General features: G+C 40.2%; 1 protein-coding gene across 16 annotated transcripts in view; it reads right to left on the minus strand.

Moving 5' to 3' along the window:
* LOC142138751 (mitogen-activated protein kinase 14) overlaps nucleotides 1–22121 on the minus strand; it is a 138803-nt gene that overhangs the window by 89959 nt on the left and 26723 nt on the right. For 7 of the 16 annotated variants that reach the window (XR_012688107.1, XM_075195665.1, XM_075195664.1 and 4 more), the window contains 2 exons: nucleotides 15550–15584; nucleotides 5578–5625 (listed from right to left, as the gene is read on the minus strand). The exons of 1 other annotated variant lie outside the window; for it this stretch is intronic. Coding sequence is in view for 14 of the 15 variants with exons in the window: in XM_075195665.1 (XP_075051766.1) it covers nucleotides 5578–5625; nucleotides 15550–15584 (83 nt within the window). In the remaining variant the exon portion in view is untranslated. The remainder of the gene's footprint in view (nucleotides 1–5577; nucleotides 5626–15549; nucleotides 15585–22121) is intronic. 8 more of the 16 variants (XM_075195668.1, XM_075195667.1, XM_075195676.1 and 5 more) reach the window with 4 other exon arrangements.

The raw sequence follows: 22121 nt of genomic DNA on the forward strand, positions 1-22121 counted from the left end.
GAATTCTTTAAAACCCAACCAGATAGCAGGCAGCGGGATCCATTAAAAAGTAAAAAATAAAAAATAATAATAAAAAATAATAAAAATAAAAATAAAAAGTAAAAAATAAAAAATTAAAAATAAGTCTACCAACCTCAGTTGCCGACAGATGTGAGAAATATACAACCTAAAGCCGGTAATAGTAGGCGGTGCAGGGATCCCTGTTTGTTGATAACGCTATCCGCGCTCCTAGAGGCCGACAGACAGGGGAGAGAGATGGCGTGCGTTCCACAGTGGAACGCACGTAACTTCCGGGTATCGTGACTTCCGGTGACGTCAGTCGTGTGAGCGTGACCCAACGCGTTTCATTCGCTTAGGCGAATTTCTTCAGGGGTAGAAATTCGCCTAAGCGAATGAAACGCGTTGAGACACGCTCACACGACTGACGTCACCGGAAGTCACGATACCCGGAAGTTACGTGCGTTCCACTGTGGAACGCACGCCATCTCTCCCCCCTGTCTGTCGGCATCTAGGATCTCTAGGAGCGCGGATAGCGTTATCAACAAACAGGGATCCCTGCACCGCCTACTATTACCGGCTTTAGGTTGTATATTTCTCACATCTGTCGGCAACTGAGGTTGGTAGACTTATTTTTTACTTTTTATTTTTATTTATTTTTATTTTTTATTTTTTTACTTTTTAATGGATCCCGCTGCCTGCTATCTGGTTGGGTTTTAAAGAATTCACCATCTCCATATGGGATTTATTTGAACCTTTTTCTCTACTGCTTCGTTGGAAGTGTTGTTGAACGGTGTTTGGACTCTGTTTGATTGACTTTTCACGGACTAAGTTTGATACCAAGCATTGATTTATTTTATTGATTGTTTACTGGCCATTTTAATGCTTTACTTATTTAATTAATTTCTGTTGCCACTCCAATTGTTTTATTACTGCATGGTAAATTAAATGTTGTTTTATTTTCATTTAACACTTGCATCTTGACTATATCCATCTAACACTAAGATAATTGAGCGCAATTTCCCATTATTTTTTGCCGGGATATGCTATCTGCTGACACCCGCAGCCAAGCTGGAAACAGTGTACGGAACCTGAAGTTCTCACAGCTTTTTCTTTATCTGTATAAACTGTGAATGGCTCCTCTGCATATCCAGGGCAAAATCAGTAAACACTAATACTGGGAGATTCTCATATTTTAAAGGCCCTTGCTATCTTGTCATCTTGAGGATATCATCCCGGTCCATGAAGTGCAGTAGCTAAGTAATAAAAGAAAGGAAATGGGCAGAAGGCTGAGGAGGCTGCGGTGGAAAGGGACCATCATTTTTCCACCCCAAAGTGCGACAAGAAAGCCTCCAGTTCCAAATTCCTGTAAGCCAATTTTTGAGGAATGTTTCAGGGCTAAGGCCCTACACTTTTTCCGGGAGTTCTATAAACCTAAGGTTATTTCACCTAAGTCTACCCTCTAAATCAGGCCTGTCCAACCTGCGGCCTTCCAGGTGTTGTGAAACTACAAGCTGGGACTTGTAGTTTCACAACACCTGGAGGGCCGCAGCTTGGACAGGCCTGCTCTAGATCCATCATGTTATCTCTGCATTGGCCGATTTGTTGAAAATTCATGGGAGCAATTACATCCAAGGTAGATATTCAGTTTCAGCTTCCCCTACCCTCTAACACATTTTCCGAAGGTTGGCCTGTACATCTCTAATTTCATCCGTAAAATTTTTAAGAGGTTATAGAATGGAGAACTTGTTGAAGGGAAGGTGCATCACCATGACTGTTAGGAGCTTGATCCAGTAATATGTTAAAGGGTCACTGGTATCAGACGGCTGACATGCATATTTTTCCAGTCTGGCAGCAACGGCTACTGCATGACCAGTTTTTCCAATGTTTGACAGGCTATGTGCAACCAGCAATGTTCCTGAAAGCTTCTATTGCAGCCCAGTTGCTGTATTTCTGGCACCAGTGTACGTTCCACTTAGTACGCAAAAGGAATTATCAGTCCCCATATTAATAAGAGAAAAACGTGTAGGCCACTTTAAATTACATATAATTGTGCGGCGATGATGAAATGGCCTGATCCAAAGAACCTTAGGGATATTGAAAGGCAATAATTATTAAATAGCTTAGACTTGACTACAGCTACAAAGGGTTAGGGGGACTTTGTTCGTTAACAAGCAGTGGATCAGAGTTTTGTGAACCACAAGTTCAGGAAAGCTTGTAATCGAGCCCTAACACCAACAGCAGGACAAATATGTAGAGTATGTCAAAACTTAGGCAACTCCAGACCACTAAGTGCATATTCCTGCTCCAGTCTATAACCACAGAGAAGCCACGGGTCCTTCCAGATAAAACAAAATATACAGTATATACAGTGATAGTGGGATGGTGGGAAGGTGGGAACTGAGTCAGCGAATAGACGCATCGCTCCTGGTAATGAGTCAAGATCAAAATGACAGCTGGGGATATTCTTTTTCCCACTGGTTACTCATCCTCTGTAATGGTCAAGCGTTATCAGGTTAGAAAGTAATGAAATTAGAATAAGAGTAAGAGGTTTCTCCCCCTTAACTGAGGGGGTCAGAAAGCAGGTCCCAGCAGTCTGTGCAGAGCAAACTCCCATGTAACTCACAACAATGACAGCGCCACATGGACGGAGCTGCTGCAGACCCGAGCTATGGCCATGACTCCCAGCAAACCCCAAGTCTCCTCTTCAGGTCCAGATTCAGTGAAGCAGCAGGGTTCGCAACTGTTCAAGCTTCTCCGATCACGGAAGTACCCGACAGGTCGCATGGACAGTGCAGACGCAGAAGTAAGTCAATTCCCAACCTCCAGAGCCTTCCTAAAACAGAGATCGACTTCTCCTCTCCCCTTTGTACACTAATCGCTCATGTAGTTTGGAAGCAACCACCTGTCTCACTTTCTCTCATCTCACTACACACTCCATTTTCTGTAATCAGGCATACGGCCCCAACATTCCACTGAAACTAGACTCAAAAAAAGTGAACACTGATCTACTTACTGCAAAGTCTAAGGGTAATTTCTCAGTTTCTCATCGTTGTGTACCTCTCTCCTGCTTTAGACACAGTTGATGAAACTCTTCTCCTACACATCCTTCACTCCATTAGCCTTTGTGACCTAGTTCTTTCCTGGTTCACTTCCTACTTATCAAATTGCTCCTTTATTGTTTCTACCCCTGCTACATCCTTCACTACAGTCCCACTATCCATTGAGGTCCCACATAGCTTTGCTCTTGGCCCTTTACTTTTCTTACTGCACACATTTTCTCTTGGAGAACCAATTTGTTTATTCGGCTTCCAGTACCACATCTACGCTGATGACAAGCAAATCTATCTCTACCCCGATCTCTCCCCTTCTGTACTATCTCACTCATGTAGCCAACCGTCTTTTTCCCATCTACTCATGTATGTCTCAAAGCTACCTAAAACTTAACATGTCAAACACAGAACTTATCGTCTATACTCCCAAAGTCCCAACCTCCCCTCAAATCTCCCCCACCGTCAATAACACAACATTTCCTCAGTCTCCCAAGTCCACCATCTTGTCACATCCAAACGCTCGTCCAGTCGAATCAACCTTAGAAACATTGCCAGAATTTATGCCCACCTCAAACCATCCAAAACGCTGCAGCAAGACTGACCTTTTCTCAACCCTCCACATCTGTTACACCACTTTAAAAACCCCTACACTGGATCCCCAGAATCCAATTAAAATGACTCACTGCCACAAACGCCCAGCCTGCCCCAGATACAGCAATGTGAACAGCTGGCCATGACTGGCGTCACCTTAGTCAATTGGCAATAAATACACATTTTCTGCCACCACAAAGGATTTATTATGGTGTCCTTACATTCGCCAGAACCACTTCTTAATGTTTCACACTTAAAATCACATACACATGTAGCATGAGCCTCCGTGGGCTTTGTAACTTCAGAAAGAATCACGGTGAATACACTAGATTACATTTATTTAATTTAAAAATGTTTCCAAGGCTTAATTTTCAAAAATTATTAACAAGACACAATATGTTACACAAATGAGTTTCAGAAAATAAAAAAGAAATCAGAGTAACTACTTAATAGTTAAGACCTAGGGGTAAATGTATGAATCTCCGGATTCTTCATCTCTGGCGTGTTCAGTGCTTAAATTTAAAGCGGCGCTGCATTGTAAAGGGAAGTTTCCCTTTACAATGCAGCGCCGCTTTAAATTTAAGCGCTGAAGAGGCTGAACACGCCGGAGATAAAGAATCCGGAGATTCATACATTTACCTCCTAATGTGTGAAGGAACACAATTGAGGAAAATGCGACATTTCATGAAAACGCACAATTTGATGTCTAAAGCAGAATTTTTTAAACCCTTTTGCCACATAGCCCTCATCCCCCCACCTTTGGAGTTTAGCTGTCAACGGACAGATTGATCTCCTAAATGTCACAGGGCTTTTCAAAGGGAGCTAGGGATGTCCTGAAATCGGAATGTTCACAAGACCTGTTTTCCCACATTTGCTAGTTCTACTTGGCTAGCTAGATGGTTTACAACTTTGGGGCTTCAAACTCTTCCAAGACCCTTATCTATCCCGGGTCTTGCTAGTTTCAAAAGATTAATTACACTTGCATAAGTTCAAACTCATGTCTTCAAGCAAACCACACGTTGAGATTACATTACAAGGTTACATACAATATATATTGGCATACATGAATTCAACTGAAAACAACAGTCATTAGATATACTACATAATATTCACACTCACCCTTACCTAATAATCCCTCAACACCACTAACCCTTAACACACCTCACATCTCATATCAAAATGCTCAGCCTCTCGACCTTTCAGATCAACATGCAATCTGCGCATTGTCTAAGCTCTAACAACCTCTAACTCCTGTCTACAAGGCTTCTCCCGTACTGCTGCCCACTTATAGAATCCACTGCCCCTGTGTTTCCATCTGCTATTTTAGGGTTTTTCTATGATGGGTTGTATATTATTATTATTGCTTTTCCATTATTATATATATATATATTTCTCTGAAAGTAAGGCTTATGGCTTTTTTTGGGTTAAATTTTATAAAATGTATGTTTTCAAACCTTATGAGCTTGATCTGAGTGTGTGTACAATTTGCTTGTGTATATAATTACATATGTATATATATATATATATATATATATATATATATATATATATATATATATATATATATACACACACATATACACATATATATATACACATATATATACACACACACACATATGTATATATATATATATATATATATATATATATATATATATACATATGTAATTATATACACAAACAAATTGTACACACACTCAGGTCAAGCTCATAAGGTTTGAAAACATACATTTTATAAAATTTAACCCAAAAAAAGCCATAAGCCTTACTTTCAGAGAAATTTGTTTCAGCTTTTGAGTTAGTCACTTGATATCAAATTTCCCATGTGTCACCTTTCAAATCCATACCAAAATAATAAGGTGCATTTCAGATTGGGCAAAAGTGGGTACCACATTTATTTTGTGTAATTATAGATCTGCAAATATTCACTCACTTTCAGCTCACAATCTTCATTCACAGCAAGATTGCTGGGCTTCAAGTCCTGCAGGCACAAAATACAAACAATGAGATAAGCATTGCTTGAGTATACCTTTACATGTACACACTATTGTTTTATTGTTTTCTGCTGGTTAAAGTTGTGGTTTAAAATAAATGATATAAAAAAAAATGTGGGAAGTGGTGATAATTGTAGCTGAAATACATGCACAGGCCAAAAACTACTTTTCCTTTTATTCATTGCATTGTTAGTGCACACTGATAGTATCGCTTACTCTCCAATCTAGTGTTTGCCACACATCTACATATTTAGTTGTCAATTTGTTAGTGGTCGACTGGATGACCATGTGTATGAATCCACATGAGTAGGCTAAACCAAAAATTAGGTTGGAACTCAACCTGACTTGAAGGCGAGGGGAGGGGAAGGGGAGTCGTTCAAAAGTCAACTTGGAAACAGTAAATTCCTCTCCACCCTCTACCTGTCCTCTTGATCCCATACCCTCCCAGCTCCTTCGCTCTCTCTCTCTCCTACTGCCTGCTCTTACCTCGCACAACTCTTCAACCTATCACTCTCCTCTGGCGTTGTCCCATCCTCATTCAAACACGCTCTTATCTCCCCTATCCTCAAGAAACCCAATCTTGACCCCACCTCTCTTGCAAACTACCGCCCTATCTCTCTTCTCCTATATGCCTCCAAATTACTCGAGCGGATTGTCTGCAGCCGCCTCACCAGACACCTCTCTGACAACTCCCTCCTTGACCCTCTCCAATCCGGCTACCGCCCCCTCCACTCCACCGAAACAGCCCTGGCTAAAGTCACTAATGATCTCATATCAGCCAAATCCAAGGGTCACTTCTCTATACTTATCCTCCTTGACCTCTCCGCGGCCTTCGACACCGTGGACCACCCCCTACTACTGCAAACTCTTCTCTCTCTCAGCCTCTCCGGTTCTGTCCATGCCTGGTTCACCTCATATCTTGCTAACCGTTCCTTCTCTGTATCCACGTCTGGTTCTTCCTCCACCCCCTCCCATCTCCCTGTAGGAGTCCCTCAGGGCTCTGTTCTTGGCCCTCTACTCTTTTCACTCTATACTTCCTCCCTTGGGGCTCTCATCTCCTCAGTCGGTCTTTAGTATCACCTATATGCTGATGATATTCAACTCTACATCTCTTCTCCTAATCTTTCCTCCTCCTTCCTCTCTCGTGTAACTGACTGCCTCTCAGCCATCTCCTCCTGGATGTCCTCATGCTTTAAAATTAACATCTCCAAAACTGAACTCATTGTCTTTCCCCCACCCAGATTCCCTTCCCACCATGACCTCTCCATTGTTGTTAACAACTCCACTATCTCCTCTGTCACCCAACTCCGCTGCCTGGGAGTCACTCTTGACTCCTCTCTCTCTCTTTTGCCCCCCACATCCAATCCCTCGCCCAAGCCTGTCGCTTCCAACTTCGTAACATTGCCCGCATCCGTCCCTTCCTCTCTCAAGATGCCACCAAAACTACCATCCATGCTCTCATCATCTCCCGCCTCGACTACTGCAACCTCCTCCTTACTGGCCTACCCTGCTCCCACCTCGCCCCCCTCCGCTCTATACTCAATGCGGCTGCGAGACTCATCTTCCTCTCACGCCGCTCCTCCTCTGCCTCCCCTCTCTGTCTTGCCTTACACTGGCTCCCCTTCCCCTACAGAATCCTTTTCAAACTCCTCACCACCACTTACAAGGCTCTCTCCAACTCTACTGCACCTTATATCTCTAACCTCCTCTCCATTCACACTCTTGCCCGCTCCCTGCGCTCAGCCAATGATCGCCGACTCTCCTCCACTCTGATTACCTCTTCCCACTCTAGAATCCAAGACTTCTCCCGCGCTGCCCCCCTTCACTGGAACGACCTCCCTCGCTCCATCCGTCTCTCACCCAACCTGTGCTCCTTCAAATGGGCACTTAAAACTCACCTGTTCCTTAAGGCTTACCAACCATCCACTTAACCTCTCATCTCTTCTGTTTCTCCCCTGGCCCCATTTCTTCTCTCCCCTAGCTTCACTGGCTCCCTTCTGTGCCTGATTTTGTTCACCCTCCCTTAGGATGTAAGCTCCTATGAGCAGGGCCCTCTTTCCTTCTGTCTCCATACCTGTTCTTCCGCTCCGTCTCCACTGTATTTGCCTGCCCGGAGTTTCTGAAGTATTGGTATTTTATGTTTAATGTTCTGTACTGTTTTACCCTGTATGGTCTACTGTTTGTACTGTGTACGGCGCTGCGGAAACCTTGCGGCGCCTTACAAATAAACAATACTAATAATAATAATAAATGTACAGCCAGTTTTAAGTTATATTATTTATAAACATATTTTGCAGCTTGTTACATTGAGGGGATCTGAAGACAAAGAGGGCACTACCAACATGAGTCTAAAATCGAAGGGGTGTGGGGAACACATAATACAGAAGGTAGTGGAACAACAATTGGTGGTGAAAGTAAAGGTGGCTATTGTTAGACAGCAGCATTTCAGCTTCCAAAAATATTAAAGCAGTCATTGGCGAATGCCATTTCTGTACAGCCACCAGTGGTGTAGTACAGTGGGTAAAAGAAGAGACAACAGAAGGCAGAGAAACAAAAATCATGAACCAGTCAATTTAGAAATATTAAAACCGTAAGGGTAACAGTCCGCTATTAATCATAATGGAACGTCTTTCCTCTGCCAATTCTAGAGGAGGCTTTTACTTTGTCGCTGCGCCGGCATTCTTGTGGTTATCTTACAGCTTGAAGTGACTGTATATAGATGACTGTTTTCCAACAGTGTCATGCTTGTTGCTGAACAGAGAGACAGGACCGTTCTCATCATTCTATGGCAACTGCAGTCACAAAGGAGGCAGTGGAGATCACTAGAAGGAACACAGTTGGAGGCACACAGTTGACAGTAAAGACCATTAAACTCACTGTGTCCAGCAGATCTTTTAAACAACCTTGTCCTTGGTGTGATGACACTGCTTGGCACCATCACAATAATTTTACAAATTTTAGATGGCTTATATTTATAGGAAGATGATCATGTTTGAGGTAGGGCACAGGGTCATTCAGCTGTTTGAACGGATACTTAAATGAATTAAACAGTTGAAAATGACCCCCCATATGTGGCCAAACTGCTCACAGATGTGGTTGTTTATGGTAATCAGATTGATTTGTGATGTCTGGTCAACAAAACTGGTGTACAGCCCCACTTCTTGGAGGGATTTAAGTGGGTATACAGTCATGGCCAACAGTTTTGAGAATGACACAATATTTTTCACAAAGTCTGCTGCCTCAGTTTTTATGATGCCAACTTGAATATACTCCAGAATTTCATGAAGAGTGATCAGATGCATTGCAATTAATGTCAAAATCCCTCTTTGTCATGACAATGAACTTTATCCCCAAAACATTTCCACTGCATTTCAGCCCTTCCACAAAAAGACCAGCTGATATCACGTCAGCGATTCTCTCATTTACACAGGTGAGAGTGTTGAAAGGGACAAGGCTGAAGATCACTTTGTCATGCAGAGAGTTAGAATAACAGACTGGAAGCTTTAAAAGGAGGGTGGTGCTTGAAATCATTGTTTTTCCTCTGTTAACCATGGTTATCTGAAAGGAAACATGTGCAGTCATCATTGCTTTGCACAAAAAAGGCTTCCCGGGCAAGGATAATGCTGCTAGTAAGATTGCACCTAAATCAACCATTTATCAGATCATCAAGAACTTCAAGGAAAGAGGTTCAATAGTTGTGAAGAAGGCTTCAGGGCACCCAAGAACATGCAGCAAGCACCAGGACAGTCTCCTAAAGTTTATTCAGCTGCAGAGCTTGCTCAGGAATGGCAGCAGACAGGTGTGAGTGCATCTACACGCACAGTGAAGCGAAGACTTTTGGAGGATGGCCTGGAGTCAAGAAGGCCAGCAAAGAAGCCATTTCACGCCAGAAAAAACATCAGGGACAGACTGATATTCTGCAAAAGGTACAGGGATTGGACTGCTGAGGACTTGGGTAAAGTCATTTTCTCTGATGAATCCCCTTTCAGATTGTTTGAGGCATCTGGAAAAACACTTGTCCGGAAAAGGAAAGGGGAGTGCTACAATCAGTCCTGTGTCATGCCAACAGTAAAGCATCCTGAGACCATTCAAGTGTAGAGTTGCTTCTCAGCTAAGGGAGTGGGCTCACTAACAATTTTGCCTAAGAACACAGCCATGAATAAAGAATGGTACTAAACCATCCTCCAAAAGCAACTTCTCCCAACCATTCAAGAACAGTTTGGTGACAAACGATGCCTTTTCCAGCATGATGGAGCACCTTCCCACAAGGCAAAAGTGATAACCAAGGGGTTTGAGGATCAAAACAGTGACATTTTGAGCATCAGTCAGTATGTGGCCCAGAAGTTGATTGACAGCATGCCAGGGAGAATTGCAGAGGTCTTCAAAAAGAAGGATCAACACTGCAAATATTGACTCTTTGCATAAACTTAATGTAATTGTTAATAAAAGTCTTTGACACTTATGAAATGCTTGTAATTCTACTTCAGTATACCATAGCAACATCTGACAAAAAGGTCTAAAAACTCTGAAGCAGCAAACTTTGTGAAAACAAATACTTGTGTCATTCACAAAACTTTTGGCCATGACTTTGTAATCTACCACAAGGTGGTCAACAGGTTGGAGTATAAATGAGAGTGTAAACATCCCATGTACTGGCAGGCATTCTCACTTTTCTGTTTAAAAAATGTTTTGTGACATCAGAAACCCACAAGCCATTAGCTCTAAAAAGCTCACATGAGATTAGTCTATTAGAATTTTCATCTTGGACCAGCATACTATTTAAATGATTTCTAAGGCATTTTTATAATTTTACTAAAGAATGTGTTTGTTAATTACTGTACATTACTTTGAAGTTTTTACTCAAATTGCACTATTAATGTTGGACTTTGAGAACTACAAACATATTCAGATGAGAATCAGTGAACAAAAAGGAGCCAACCAACACAATACAACAGCAATCATAGCCTTATCAAAATATCATGCAGCCAGATTCACACTCATTCTTCTTGGTTATAGGAAGAAAAATACCTCATTAGTCAATCTTAAATAACAGTTAACCAACAGCTAAACTTGCATACATTACAGTCTTCAGATTTCCCACTTAAGGATAACTGAATCAGTTTGGTTTCCTGCACCCATCAGCCTACATAAGCAGAAACTAACCCAACATTCACAAATCATCCTCCCATGCCCACTCTTGCCCTGCTCCTTCTCATGGGTGCAGGAGACATTTCGTCTAACCCTGTGTCCCATGCAATCCCTACTATCTGCTCATGCTCCACATTACACCTCAAATCTTTCCATCTACCTCATACTTCCAACTCATCCATCAGTATCCACAACCAGTTATCCATTCTTCCTGTGTACTTGGAAACAAGATCAGTTTATAACAAACCTGCATCCATCCATGATCTATTCATTTATAAATCCCTGAACCTCCTTGACATTACAGAAACCTGACACCTCCCAACACTACATTGCATGCAGCTCTCTCCCACAGCCACACTTCCAAACTCTGCGACAGTTAAGGTGTTGGAAGGTGCAGCTTGGAGAAACACCCATAACCCTCTCGTTTTACCCTTCTGTTGACGTCAACACTATCCATCTATTTTCTCTTCTCCACCTTCAAGTTGCTGTCATTTATTGTACCCCAGGTCCAGTCTTCCAATTCCTTAACAACTATGGCTGCGCAGCTCACTTACTTAATACCCTTTGACCTGCCTACTCATTCAACAGGAATTCAACACTCCCATTGAAAACCCCACAAACTCAGTAAGTGTCTTTCATTTACTTCCTCCTTTGGTTTCTCCCAGTGGACATCACTACCCCCCACTCTGTGATGGACGCTTCCTGGACCTTGACTTCTGCTGCATCTCTTGTTTCTCCAGTTTGGCCTTTCCTTCATCTTCACCCTCACCTTACCCCCCATCCACCCAAATTCACACGTACACAGCAACATCTAAATGCTCATTTTCACTAAAAACTACTTTCTCATATGTCTGTCCTGCCACATTCTACATCAAAATCCTCACTTGAGCCCTAGACAATGCAACTCCAGTCATCATTTATAGTTTCAGATGATCCACACCTCAGTCATGGCACACCAAACATACATGCCAACTACAAAACTACTTGTGCCCCTGGAGGAAATCTTTTTTCTATGCAGACTTTTTTCTCCTCCTCCATCTTACAGCACTGTTGTTTCACTTACGAAGCAAACATACTTAAAATCTCTAAAATCCACCCAGTCTTCTAACCCCTGTGGCCTCTTTGCCACCTACAACTCGTTTCTTTAACCACCTGTAACTCCTCTGCACTCATCCCTCACAGCCCATGACTTTGCCACCTGCCTCTCTAATGAGAGACAAGTTGGGTTAAGATGTATTGGAGGTTTTCTACATTAAGTGTTTTTTCTCACAAGGTGTAAGGAAATGCACAGTTAAATGACAGTGAAACCAACAGGAAACAACCTCTGATACCAGCCAGTAACAAACTTTATCAGCTGCAGCCTGTCATTCCACTTTTTATTTCACTGTCCTGGACATTTTAACTTGGTTTCTACACTATTTAGGCCTAGACACAGTCATAGACCCTGCAACCCAAAAACACCATTTGGAATTCTCTCCTGCGCCATTATGACCCCCATCCAGGCCTCAGTATCTTGCATACCTCTGCACCATAGTGAACCCCACTGTGCCAATTTGCTCCTTTTGTCTCATAGGGGCAGCATGGTGTCTTAATGGTTAGCACTTTTGCCTCACAGCACTGGGATAATGAATTCAATTCCCGACATTGGCCTTATCTGTGTGGAGTTTGTATTTTCTCTCCGTGATTGAGTGTGTTTCCTCCGGGTAGTCCGGTTTCCTCCCGCTTTCCAAAAACATGCTAGTAGGTTAATTGGCTGCTATCAAATTGGCCCTAGTCTCTTTCTCGCTCTCTCTGTGTCTGTGTATATGTTAGAGAACTTAGACCGTAAGCTCCAATGGGACAGTGACTGATGTGAGTTGTCCATACAGGGCTACGGAATTAGTGGCGCTATATAAATAGACGATTATCCCCTCCCTTTAGAACGTAAGCTCTCACGGACAGAGTCATCTACGTCTATGTCTCAGGTCTGTACTCTAGGTCTCATGTATGTCCCCATTTGACTTGTGAGGAATTATTTTTGTATGCCATACAATTTGGTTTGTTAATTGCATCCATGCATTTAAAATTGCATCTTTTATGCTCATCCATTGTTCTCATCTGTATATACTTATGAAACTTGTAATTTTTTTGTATGTTCTATGGCACTGCCTTGTGGCAACTTACAAATAAAACATAAAAATAATAGCTCAAAAGATCATTGACACTATACTTCTTTATGCCAAGTCCTGAATACTCCACTCACTTTCTCCTACACTTCCCAATCCAGCCTCAGTTCATTACCTCCTGTAACTGAAGACGAAATCTCTGCAGTTATCGTACCCTACAACCTGTCACCTCAACCCAATTCTCTCCCAACTTCTTCACCACCTCTCCCCCCACTGCATGTCTACCTCTTCAACATGTCTCTCCACTGGCACATTTTCATTCTCCTTTAAACATGCGCTCATCACACCAATTGTAAACAATTTCTCTAATGAAAAAGCCTGTCTTCAACTACCACACTATTTCTTGCCTCCAAACTATTTCAGTACAACCACCTAGCTCACTTTCTCTCCTCTCACTCCATTCTTGACTTTCTGAAAATCAGGTGCAGCCTCCAATATGCCGAGCCTACACTCACTAAAAGTGATTAATGGTCTATTTACTGCACCCTACTCTCCTTGCCACTCTTCACTCGATTCGTCACATAGTTCTTTCCTGGTTCACTTCCTACCTATTGAACCACTCCTTTAGCATCTCTACTTCTGGCACATCCTCCTCTTCACTCCCACTATCTGTTGGGGTCGTGGTCCTCTAATTTTCTCACATTACACCTCTTCTCTTGGAAACTACTTTTCTCATTCATCCTCCAGTACCATCTTTACAATGACAACCCAAATTTACCTATCTTCATTTAACCTTTTCCCTTTTGTACTATCTTGAGTAACCAATTGACTCCTTGCCATCTCCACATGGATGGCCCAAAGCAACCTAAAGCTCAACAACTCCAAAACAGAGCTTATTATCTTCCCTCCTCTAAGAGTCACAATCTCTACTCAAATCTCCCTCACTGTCAATAACACCACAATTTTTTCAATCTGACATGCCCATTGCCTTGGTGTCACACTTGACCCCACCTTCTGCTTTATTCCTCACATTCAGACTCTCTACCAATCCTTTTTCCTCCTCTCAAGGAACATTGCCAGTATATGCCTTTTTTTCCCCAAAATGTTACAAAAAAATAATCTAATCATCTTCTGTCTTGAATACTGCAATTTCCTGCTATCTGACATACCTCACTAATCCATCAGTTTCAATCCATGTTAAATGCAGCAAGTACACTTATCTTCCTCTCTTCCCACTACATATCTAATGCACCATTTTCAAAATACCTACACTGGCTCATGTCCTCCAGAATCCAACTCAAAATTATTCATCCTTATCTACAAAGCATCAACACAACCCACTCCCCCTCCCATCATACATCTGAGATATATAGAAATTACGCACCCTATCACCTACGTTTCACCTCCTCTTTGGTAGCCACCTTTCACTCCAGCCTACAAGACTTTTCCCATGCTACCTACTTATGGAATTCCCTACCAGACTATCATAGCCTTCAAATCTTTAAACACTCCCGAGTATCCACTTCTTTATTAGAGCTTACCCTACTCCCAACTATAATATACACACTAATGCACCTTCACAGCAGTCCCAATCTCCACTTTAAACCACACACTCGCTCCTCTTGTATCAGCTGTACCCTATTCCAATTATCATGTAAGCTCTCTTATGAACAAGGCCCTCCCTACTCTTGTTTTGCTGTCTAAAATTATTTTGTCTACCTCGTATGTCTGTTTATTGTAGTCTTGTTTCCCCACTGTACAGCGCTGCAGAGCACTGTGACACATTACAAAGTAAATTATTTTACAATACAAATAATAATGATAATAAATAGCATATTGTAGAAAATAGCTTTCAATGTGTAAATAGCATTATACAGAGTGTACAAATATGTCTTTGTGGTCATCCAGATTTTCTAACACCATTTTTCTCTAAAATTGTGTAATAAGGGTGTTAAAACTATTCGAACTAAAGCAAAAACAAAATATTAAGATCCCTTTTCACTAAAAGAAGTGTTGTGACAGGGGTGGATGAAATTATAGGAATATAATTTTTAACAATTGCAAAATGTCTATTTTGAAAATATTTAAATAAAAGATAAAATCTCATTGTAAAAACACAATACATGGTTTGTCTTTCAGTTTCCTGATAATTTTAATTGGATCTTTTTTTACTCAAATCCTTCAATAGGTGTGGTTGGAAATATTTTACTGTAAATCAATACAATCAAATTTGACTGTATTGTAATGAGTAATGTTGTTCCCAATAATAAACTGATCGGAGGCAATCCAGTGATAATTTTGCAAGTTAAATGCGGTCGGAAGTCTATCTTTCTTCTTTCAAGTACTACTGGAAGTGCACAGATGGCTCAGTGCAAGTGGCTAAATAGTACACTGAATTTGTCACTCAGAACTAGGACTGAGTGGCATTAACTGTCAATGTGTGGTCAGGTAAAGAATGATTGCTCTGGTTGTTGAGAAACCTAGCTGTGCATGAAACTTCCTGTATGAAATGCTGTTTTAATTGGTGGATCAAGAAATCCATTAGCTTAATTCTGAATATATTGGCAAATTGGTCACAAATCAAATTTTGAAAGATTCACTGATCTCTAATGAGGACTGATCGGTTTTTATTAAACATAGCACAATTGCAATACTTACTCTATGAATAATGTCAGCTGAATGGATATACTGTAGTAAAGAAAAAGAAAAAGAAAAAAAAAGTGTCACTGATAACACCAATCAACAAAAGCATGGACAACAAAAATGTGCCAATTTATCAAATGTCAACAATAAAAGTAACATTTTATAGATAAAAATTTTTTTTTAGAACAAAATAGGACCTAATCTTTAATGAAACAAAGGTGTTCCAATGACGGAGTACTGCATTCATCAAAAATGCTAAAGCAAGCACAGTTTTCTACCATTCTCCATGATCATCTAGGCTAAATAATGCCCCTATGTTATTACCATCCACAACAAAATTAGTCTACACATAATTTTATACTCTGTTCAATTATGCTACTCAATTGTACAATACTAGCATATTTCCCCCTTAACCGCTTCACAGCTAGATGCATTTTACATGATGACCAGAACAATTTCTTCACTTACAGTGTTGGCTTCAAGGGTTTTTTGTTTTTTTATTTTAGTCCAAGCAAATTTTATGCAAAATACAAAAGATTTATGTATACACATACATAGTTTGTAAATTATTCAACATTCCCTGTAAAACTCTTTGTAATATGTAGGTGCTGTATAAAATAATTAAATAAATCTTATTAAAAATATATATATATATATTTTTCCATAAGTGTTTATTATCCTTTATGTAGCACCTATGTATTACATAGGGTTTCACAGAGAACATTTAAATCATTGAATATCTGTCCCATTGGAGCTTACAGTCTAAGTGCCTGAGTTATTAAGGCACGCGTACTGAGCGCATTGTGCAGTTGTTCCTAATTGCACGTAAATCGGCTGTGCATACTCCCGGAGTCCGCAAGGAATGAATCTCAAGATACGTGTGGTGTTGATTATGGGTATAGGCTTACTCTGCTGTACTAGACCAGACACTGCAGGATGTGTACAATATGTATGTGGAATATGAAATCTCAAAAGAAAGCTACCTGTCAATAATAGTCACTTATGATTAGAAAAGGAATTTGTTCTTAATGTCTACTGTACATAAAATACATTTTTACAGTTGCTCCTGATTGCAGACACATGTTATAGCATGCATACGATACTGACTCAGGTCTTAGGGACTAGTCCCTTAGCTGGTGCAAGAGAGACGGCAGAAAAACAAGAAACTTTCAGACACAGATCTTCATTCTGACGTGGCTGATTTCGCTTGAGTTTGGCACGCCCATATTATGCATCGAGTACGGGCACACGACCCTTCCCCGCCCCATAACCAGTAAGGCATCAAGTGTAGTTCCAGCAAATAGTGTGGCTTTGTAACAGTTTTGATTGATTCATGCAACGAGAAGGTAACTGTGATATGTCAAAAGAGTTTGTGTCACCAAGAAGGCATATTCGCCAATTCAATAGCAAGTCGTCAAATTTGACGGGTATTATAGATTGCAAGTCAGTCCAAACTGCAGATTTTATTTTGTCTGCAGTTTGCCTCCTCCTTTTTTTCCAGCTTCTTAATGCCGCATATGCACTTTGCATGCTTCTACCCCTTTTCATTGCTCCATTAAGAGGAAAAAAAAAGGGGGAGATTTTAAGACAAAAGCAGTCCGAAACAAAAACTGCAGTTCACTTAAGATGCATTTTTCTTTTGTTTTAAGCATTTTATTTTTTTTTTTCACTTTTTATTTCAGGTACACTTTTTCCCAGTAACCAATAAAGCTAGAAAATGGAAATGTTTGTGAGGTCTACAACAGTGTCAGTAGCATAACTAACAAGTCTGGCCCCGCCCACATGAATTTTACTGGAACCTTTTACAAAAATAGTTTATTGGATCTGGCCAGGGCACAACCTTCATTTACGCCACTACACTGTGGTTTTTCTTTAATTAAACTCAAAATTTCAACATTTGTAGAAAAAAAAAAAAATAATAACCAAGCTTAGATATCATTTTTAAAAGAAAACATTGCTACTCTGAAAACTGGCACCAAGGATTATGCAAGATTATTTACCAGATATCCTGTTACAAAAAAGTGCCAGATTGTTCAACAATGCAAAATGCTGAAACCTGAGCATGCAAACGCTGCTAGAAAGAAATCTGATTTTAACAGCATCATTCAGTAAGCAAGCAGAACAATCAACAATTGCCACTAGAAAGTCAGAGTTTTATGAAGAGTTGTGCAAGGTAATGATGGCTGTACACCTGCCTTGGAAAAACTTAGACAACAAGGTTTTCCATGTTTTCCTACCACGTTTCATCAATGACACCATTCCAGATAAGCCCACTTGTTACGAAAAGCTATGCAATGGTATATGTACTCTGTCTGACATTTTTTTGAAAATGGTCTAAACAGGCAATAGCTTTCATGCAAGAAGAAATTGGAGATTGATCTCTATGGATATTGGCTGATGAAACGACTGATGCACTTGCAAGATCTTGCTATTGCAAAGACGACTGGTGAGCATGGCAGGGCACATCTTTTGTCTTCACAGCAATTGGAGAGAACGATTTACAATACAGTAAATCTGTCAACAATGGCTTACGTTCCAAGATCATATAACTTTTGAGCTACATTGTATGCTTTCTATCCCAATACATGCAAAATATCTGAAATTATACATTGTAAATTAAAAACAAATCGAATTAAGAGCTTTTTTAAAAATTAAAAATTTACTCAGTTTTCAACAGTAAATATGTTTGTTTTCTTTCTGGTTCAACTTATACTTTGACGCCAAATATGATATTTGATGTATTGTAATTCCTAGGAAATCTGTGTTCTCATGGAAACGAGAACCTTTTACTTCTTGTAGCAGACAGCACCATATAGAACAAAAGCTAGGTCAACTCTCAAGCTATTGTTCCCCAATATACTACCCATTACATGTGTAGCTCTTGGTCTGCACAGGATAGCAGAGACAATAAGACACCTGTGTTCAGAAATAAACACCTTAATATCTGAGCTGAAAAAGGTGGTTTTGATTCTGTGCAAGACTTCAATCTATACAAGGGGCTGCTCTCAGACATTCCATTGCTTCCACAACAATAACAAAAAGAAAGATGTCTAAAACGCATAATAAAGGCTTCTTTGCTGGGTACTTGCTACTCCCATACACATCGTGCATAGTATATAAAGTTGTGAATATGTTCATCATTGTTATAAGTTCTACAATGTTCAGTGTTCCACGGTTACTGTTGTGGCCAGTTGGAAAAAGTGTTTAAATTGCGCCAAGTGCGTTTTTAAAGTATATAGTTAAGTGGGTATGACTGGAGAGTTATTATTAGAAAAATGACATTAGAACCACATGGGCATGTCCAGCTGGACAGTTAGCTGATCCAGTGTTCTTTTGGGCAGTTAAAGGAAATAGAAACAGTTAGGTCTGTTAAGCTTTTTCCAATGCTGTGTTGACATGCAAGTCACATTTTGTCAATAAATGAAGTTGTATCTTCCTCTGATGTTGCAGGAGTGATTGTAATATACCCATATATCCTCACAAGGTTTATTGCTTTAGGCAGCATGTTTTTATGCATGACATTTTGAAGATCTGAAGGTACTTTTGGTATAAGTTTTTATTAGATATCTTTAGAAATAAAAGCAATTTTTTGAGGTGGTGGGTTTTTTTGAGGTACATTTCAAACAAAGAAAAGGTTGAAAAGAAAAAAAAAAAAAGAATTTAAAAAGTGTGATTTTATAATCATTTGTCACTCTTGAAGCTATAGTTTTTCAGAATTTTTAACAAATATTTACATTAGAAAACATAGAAAACATGGACAAGAGAATAATAGTACCACACAGAAAGTAAAATTCTTTAAAAGCATTTAACAGCTTTACTCTTTAAAATTTGAGGTCCTCTAACAGTTCACTGAACGCGATTCCAGATGCATAGCTATGGCAAAGCAGGCTGTGGAAAAACCCAGAATAAATATTAAATTCGCCTTCATTGAAGCACACTTCAATAATATTCCTGTGGTTTTATCGAAGCTACAGGTAAGAGGGCTTCTCCAGACTATGTCAATGGTATTGTTCCAGGAGATGGTGGAAGATCTGAAATGTTGTCTGGGCCAAAGGGTGAAGGCACTTAAGAAAGAAAGAAAAAAAAAAAAAAAAAGAAAAAAAGAGTGATGGCAGTTCTAAGTAAAAATCCAGATCTCGGAGACGGTTTGTCGTTGGCCGATAATTTACAGGGCAAGAATACAGCAATTCCCTAATGGGTAAACAGTGTGTCTAAATTCTCATTTGTGCCATTGACATGTGATGTGTGGTGTAGCTTTTATGTGTATAAATTGTTTTTAAGTGATAAGAGGCACAGGCTGACCACTGAATTCTTTAGTTTTGTACTGTAATATGAAATAAGTTCATAACTAACAAAATGGTTTATTGCTTTAGAAGTAAAAAAAAAAAAAAATCAATTAAGAGTTCCCAAAATCTGTGTACACTGTTATTTGTCTCAAATTTAATAGGAGGTTATTAGGTATATTAATTAAGGAAGCAACAACCTTAACTATGAAAAGAAAATAAGTAAAATAACAGCAGCAGTAAACTGAATATTCCACTTTTATGGCACATTTGTGAGCATTTAGTTTGAATATTTTTATAGTTTTGGCTGCATATTGCATTATTTTTTGCATAACCTCCTATACCTGGGCATCAGCGTTCATGTTAAGATGAACCATGTCAGTTAGTTTCCTGTCTTACTATTTTAGGAACATATGGGCATGTAACTCAAACCTAGCACCCAGTTGTAAGAGCCCTAGATTAAAGCCCATTCACAAACTAGCCAATGCACATATATACCGGATTAATACAGTGCATCCGGACAGTATTCACAGCGCTTCACTTTTTCCACATTTTGTTATGTTACAGCCTTATTCCAAAATGGAATAAATTCTTTTTTTTCTATCAAAAATCTACACACAATACCCCATATTGACAACGTGAAAAAAGTATATTGAGATTTTTGCAAATTTATTAAAAATAAAAACTAAGAAATTCCATGTATATAAGTATTCACAGCCATGAAGCTCAAAATTAAGCTGTTCCTTCAGCTTAATTGGAGTCCACCTGTGGTAAATTCAGATGATTGGACATGATTTGCAAAGGCACACACCTGTCTATATAAGGTCCCACACTTTACAGTGCATGTCAGAGCACAAACCAAGCATGAAATCAAAAGAATTGTCTGTAGACCTCGGAGGCAGCATTGTCTCGAGGCACAAATCTGGGGAAGGGTACAGAAAAATATCTGCTTCTTTGAAGGTCCCAATATGCACAGTGGCCTCCATCATTCGTAATATGGAAGAAGTTCAGAACCACCAGGACTTTTCCTAGATCTGGCTGGCCATCTAAACTGAGCGATCGGGGGAGACGGGCCCTAGTCTGGGAGGTGACCAAGAACCCAATGGTCACTCGGTCAGGGCTACAGCATTCCTCTGTGGATAGAGGAGAACCTTCGAGAAGGACAACCATCTGTGCAGCAATCCACCAATCAGACCTGTAAAGTAAAGTGGCCAAACGGAAGCCACTCCTTATTAAAAAGCGCACGGCAGGCTGCCTGAAGTTTGCCAAAATGCACCTGAAGGACTCTCAGACCATAAGAAACAAAATTCTCTGGTCTGATGAGACAGAGATTGAACTCTTTGGCGTGACTGACAGGTGTCATGTTTGGAGGAAACCAGGCAACGCTCAGCGCCCGGCCAATACCCTCCCTACAGTGAAGCATGGTGGTGGCAGCATCATGCTGTGGGGTTGTTTTTCAGCAGCAGGAACTGGGAGGCTAATCAGGATAGAGGGAAAGATGAATGCAGCAATGTACAGAGACATCCTAGATGAAAACCTGCTCAAGAGCGCTCTTGACCTTAGACTGGGGTGACTGTTCATCTTTCAGTAGGACAACGACCCTAAGCACACAGCCAAGATATCAAAGGAGTGGCTTCAGAATAACTCTGTGAATGTCCTTGAGTGGCCCAGACATGAATCCAATTGAACATTTCTGGAGAGATTCTATAAATGGCTGTGCACCGCCGCTTCCCAACCAACCTGATGGAGCTTGAGAGGTGCTGCAAAGAGGAATGGGTGAAACTGCCCAAAGATAGATGTGCGAAGCTTGTGGCACCCTATTCAAAAAGACTTGAGGCTGTAATTGCTGCCACAGTTGCATCAACAAAGTAGTACAGAGCAAAGGCTGTGAATACTTATGTATATTTGAGATTTTTGTAAATTTCTTAAAAATAAAAAACTAAAAAAATCAAAACTTTTTCACGTTGTCATTATGGGATATTGTGTGTAGAATTTTGAGGGGAAAAAGGAATTTATTCCATTTTGGAATAAGGCTGTAACATAACAAAATGTGGAAAAAGTGAAGCACTGTGAATACTTTCCGGATGCACTGTATATAATTAAGAAAACTAGTAATCTGTTCACATATTGCTTAGACGGGTATTAAACCCTCTATAAATCATTTTACATCAAAAGTGGTTTATTGAATAACACTCCCCCCATCATACCATTTTATTTAGACTACCACCCCAATAATACAATACAAGTTATAGCTGTAAAGAAAATAGTCGTTGTAAAATATGTGGATGGTGCATCAGTCTTCCT

Source organism: Mixophyes fleayi, chromosome 2, assembly GCF_038048845.1.
Source record: "Mixophyes fleayi isolate aMixFle1 chromosome 2, aMixFle1.hap1, whole genome shotgun sequence".
In the NCBI taxonomy this organism is placed as follows: domain Eukaryota; kingdom Metazoa; phylum Chordata; class Amphibia; order Anura; family Limnodynastidae; genus Mixophyes; species Mixophyes fleayi.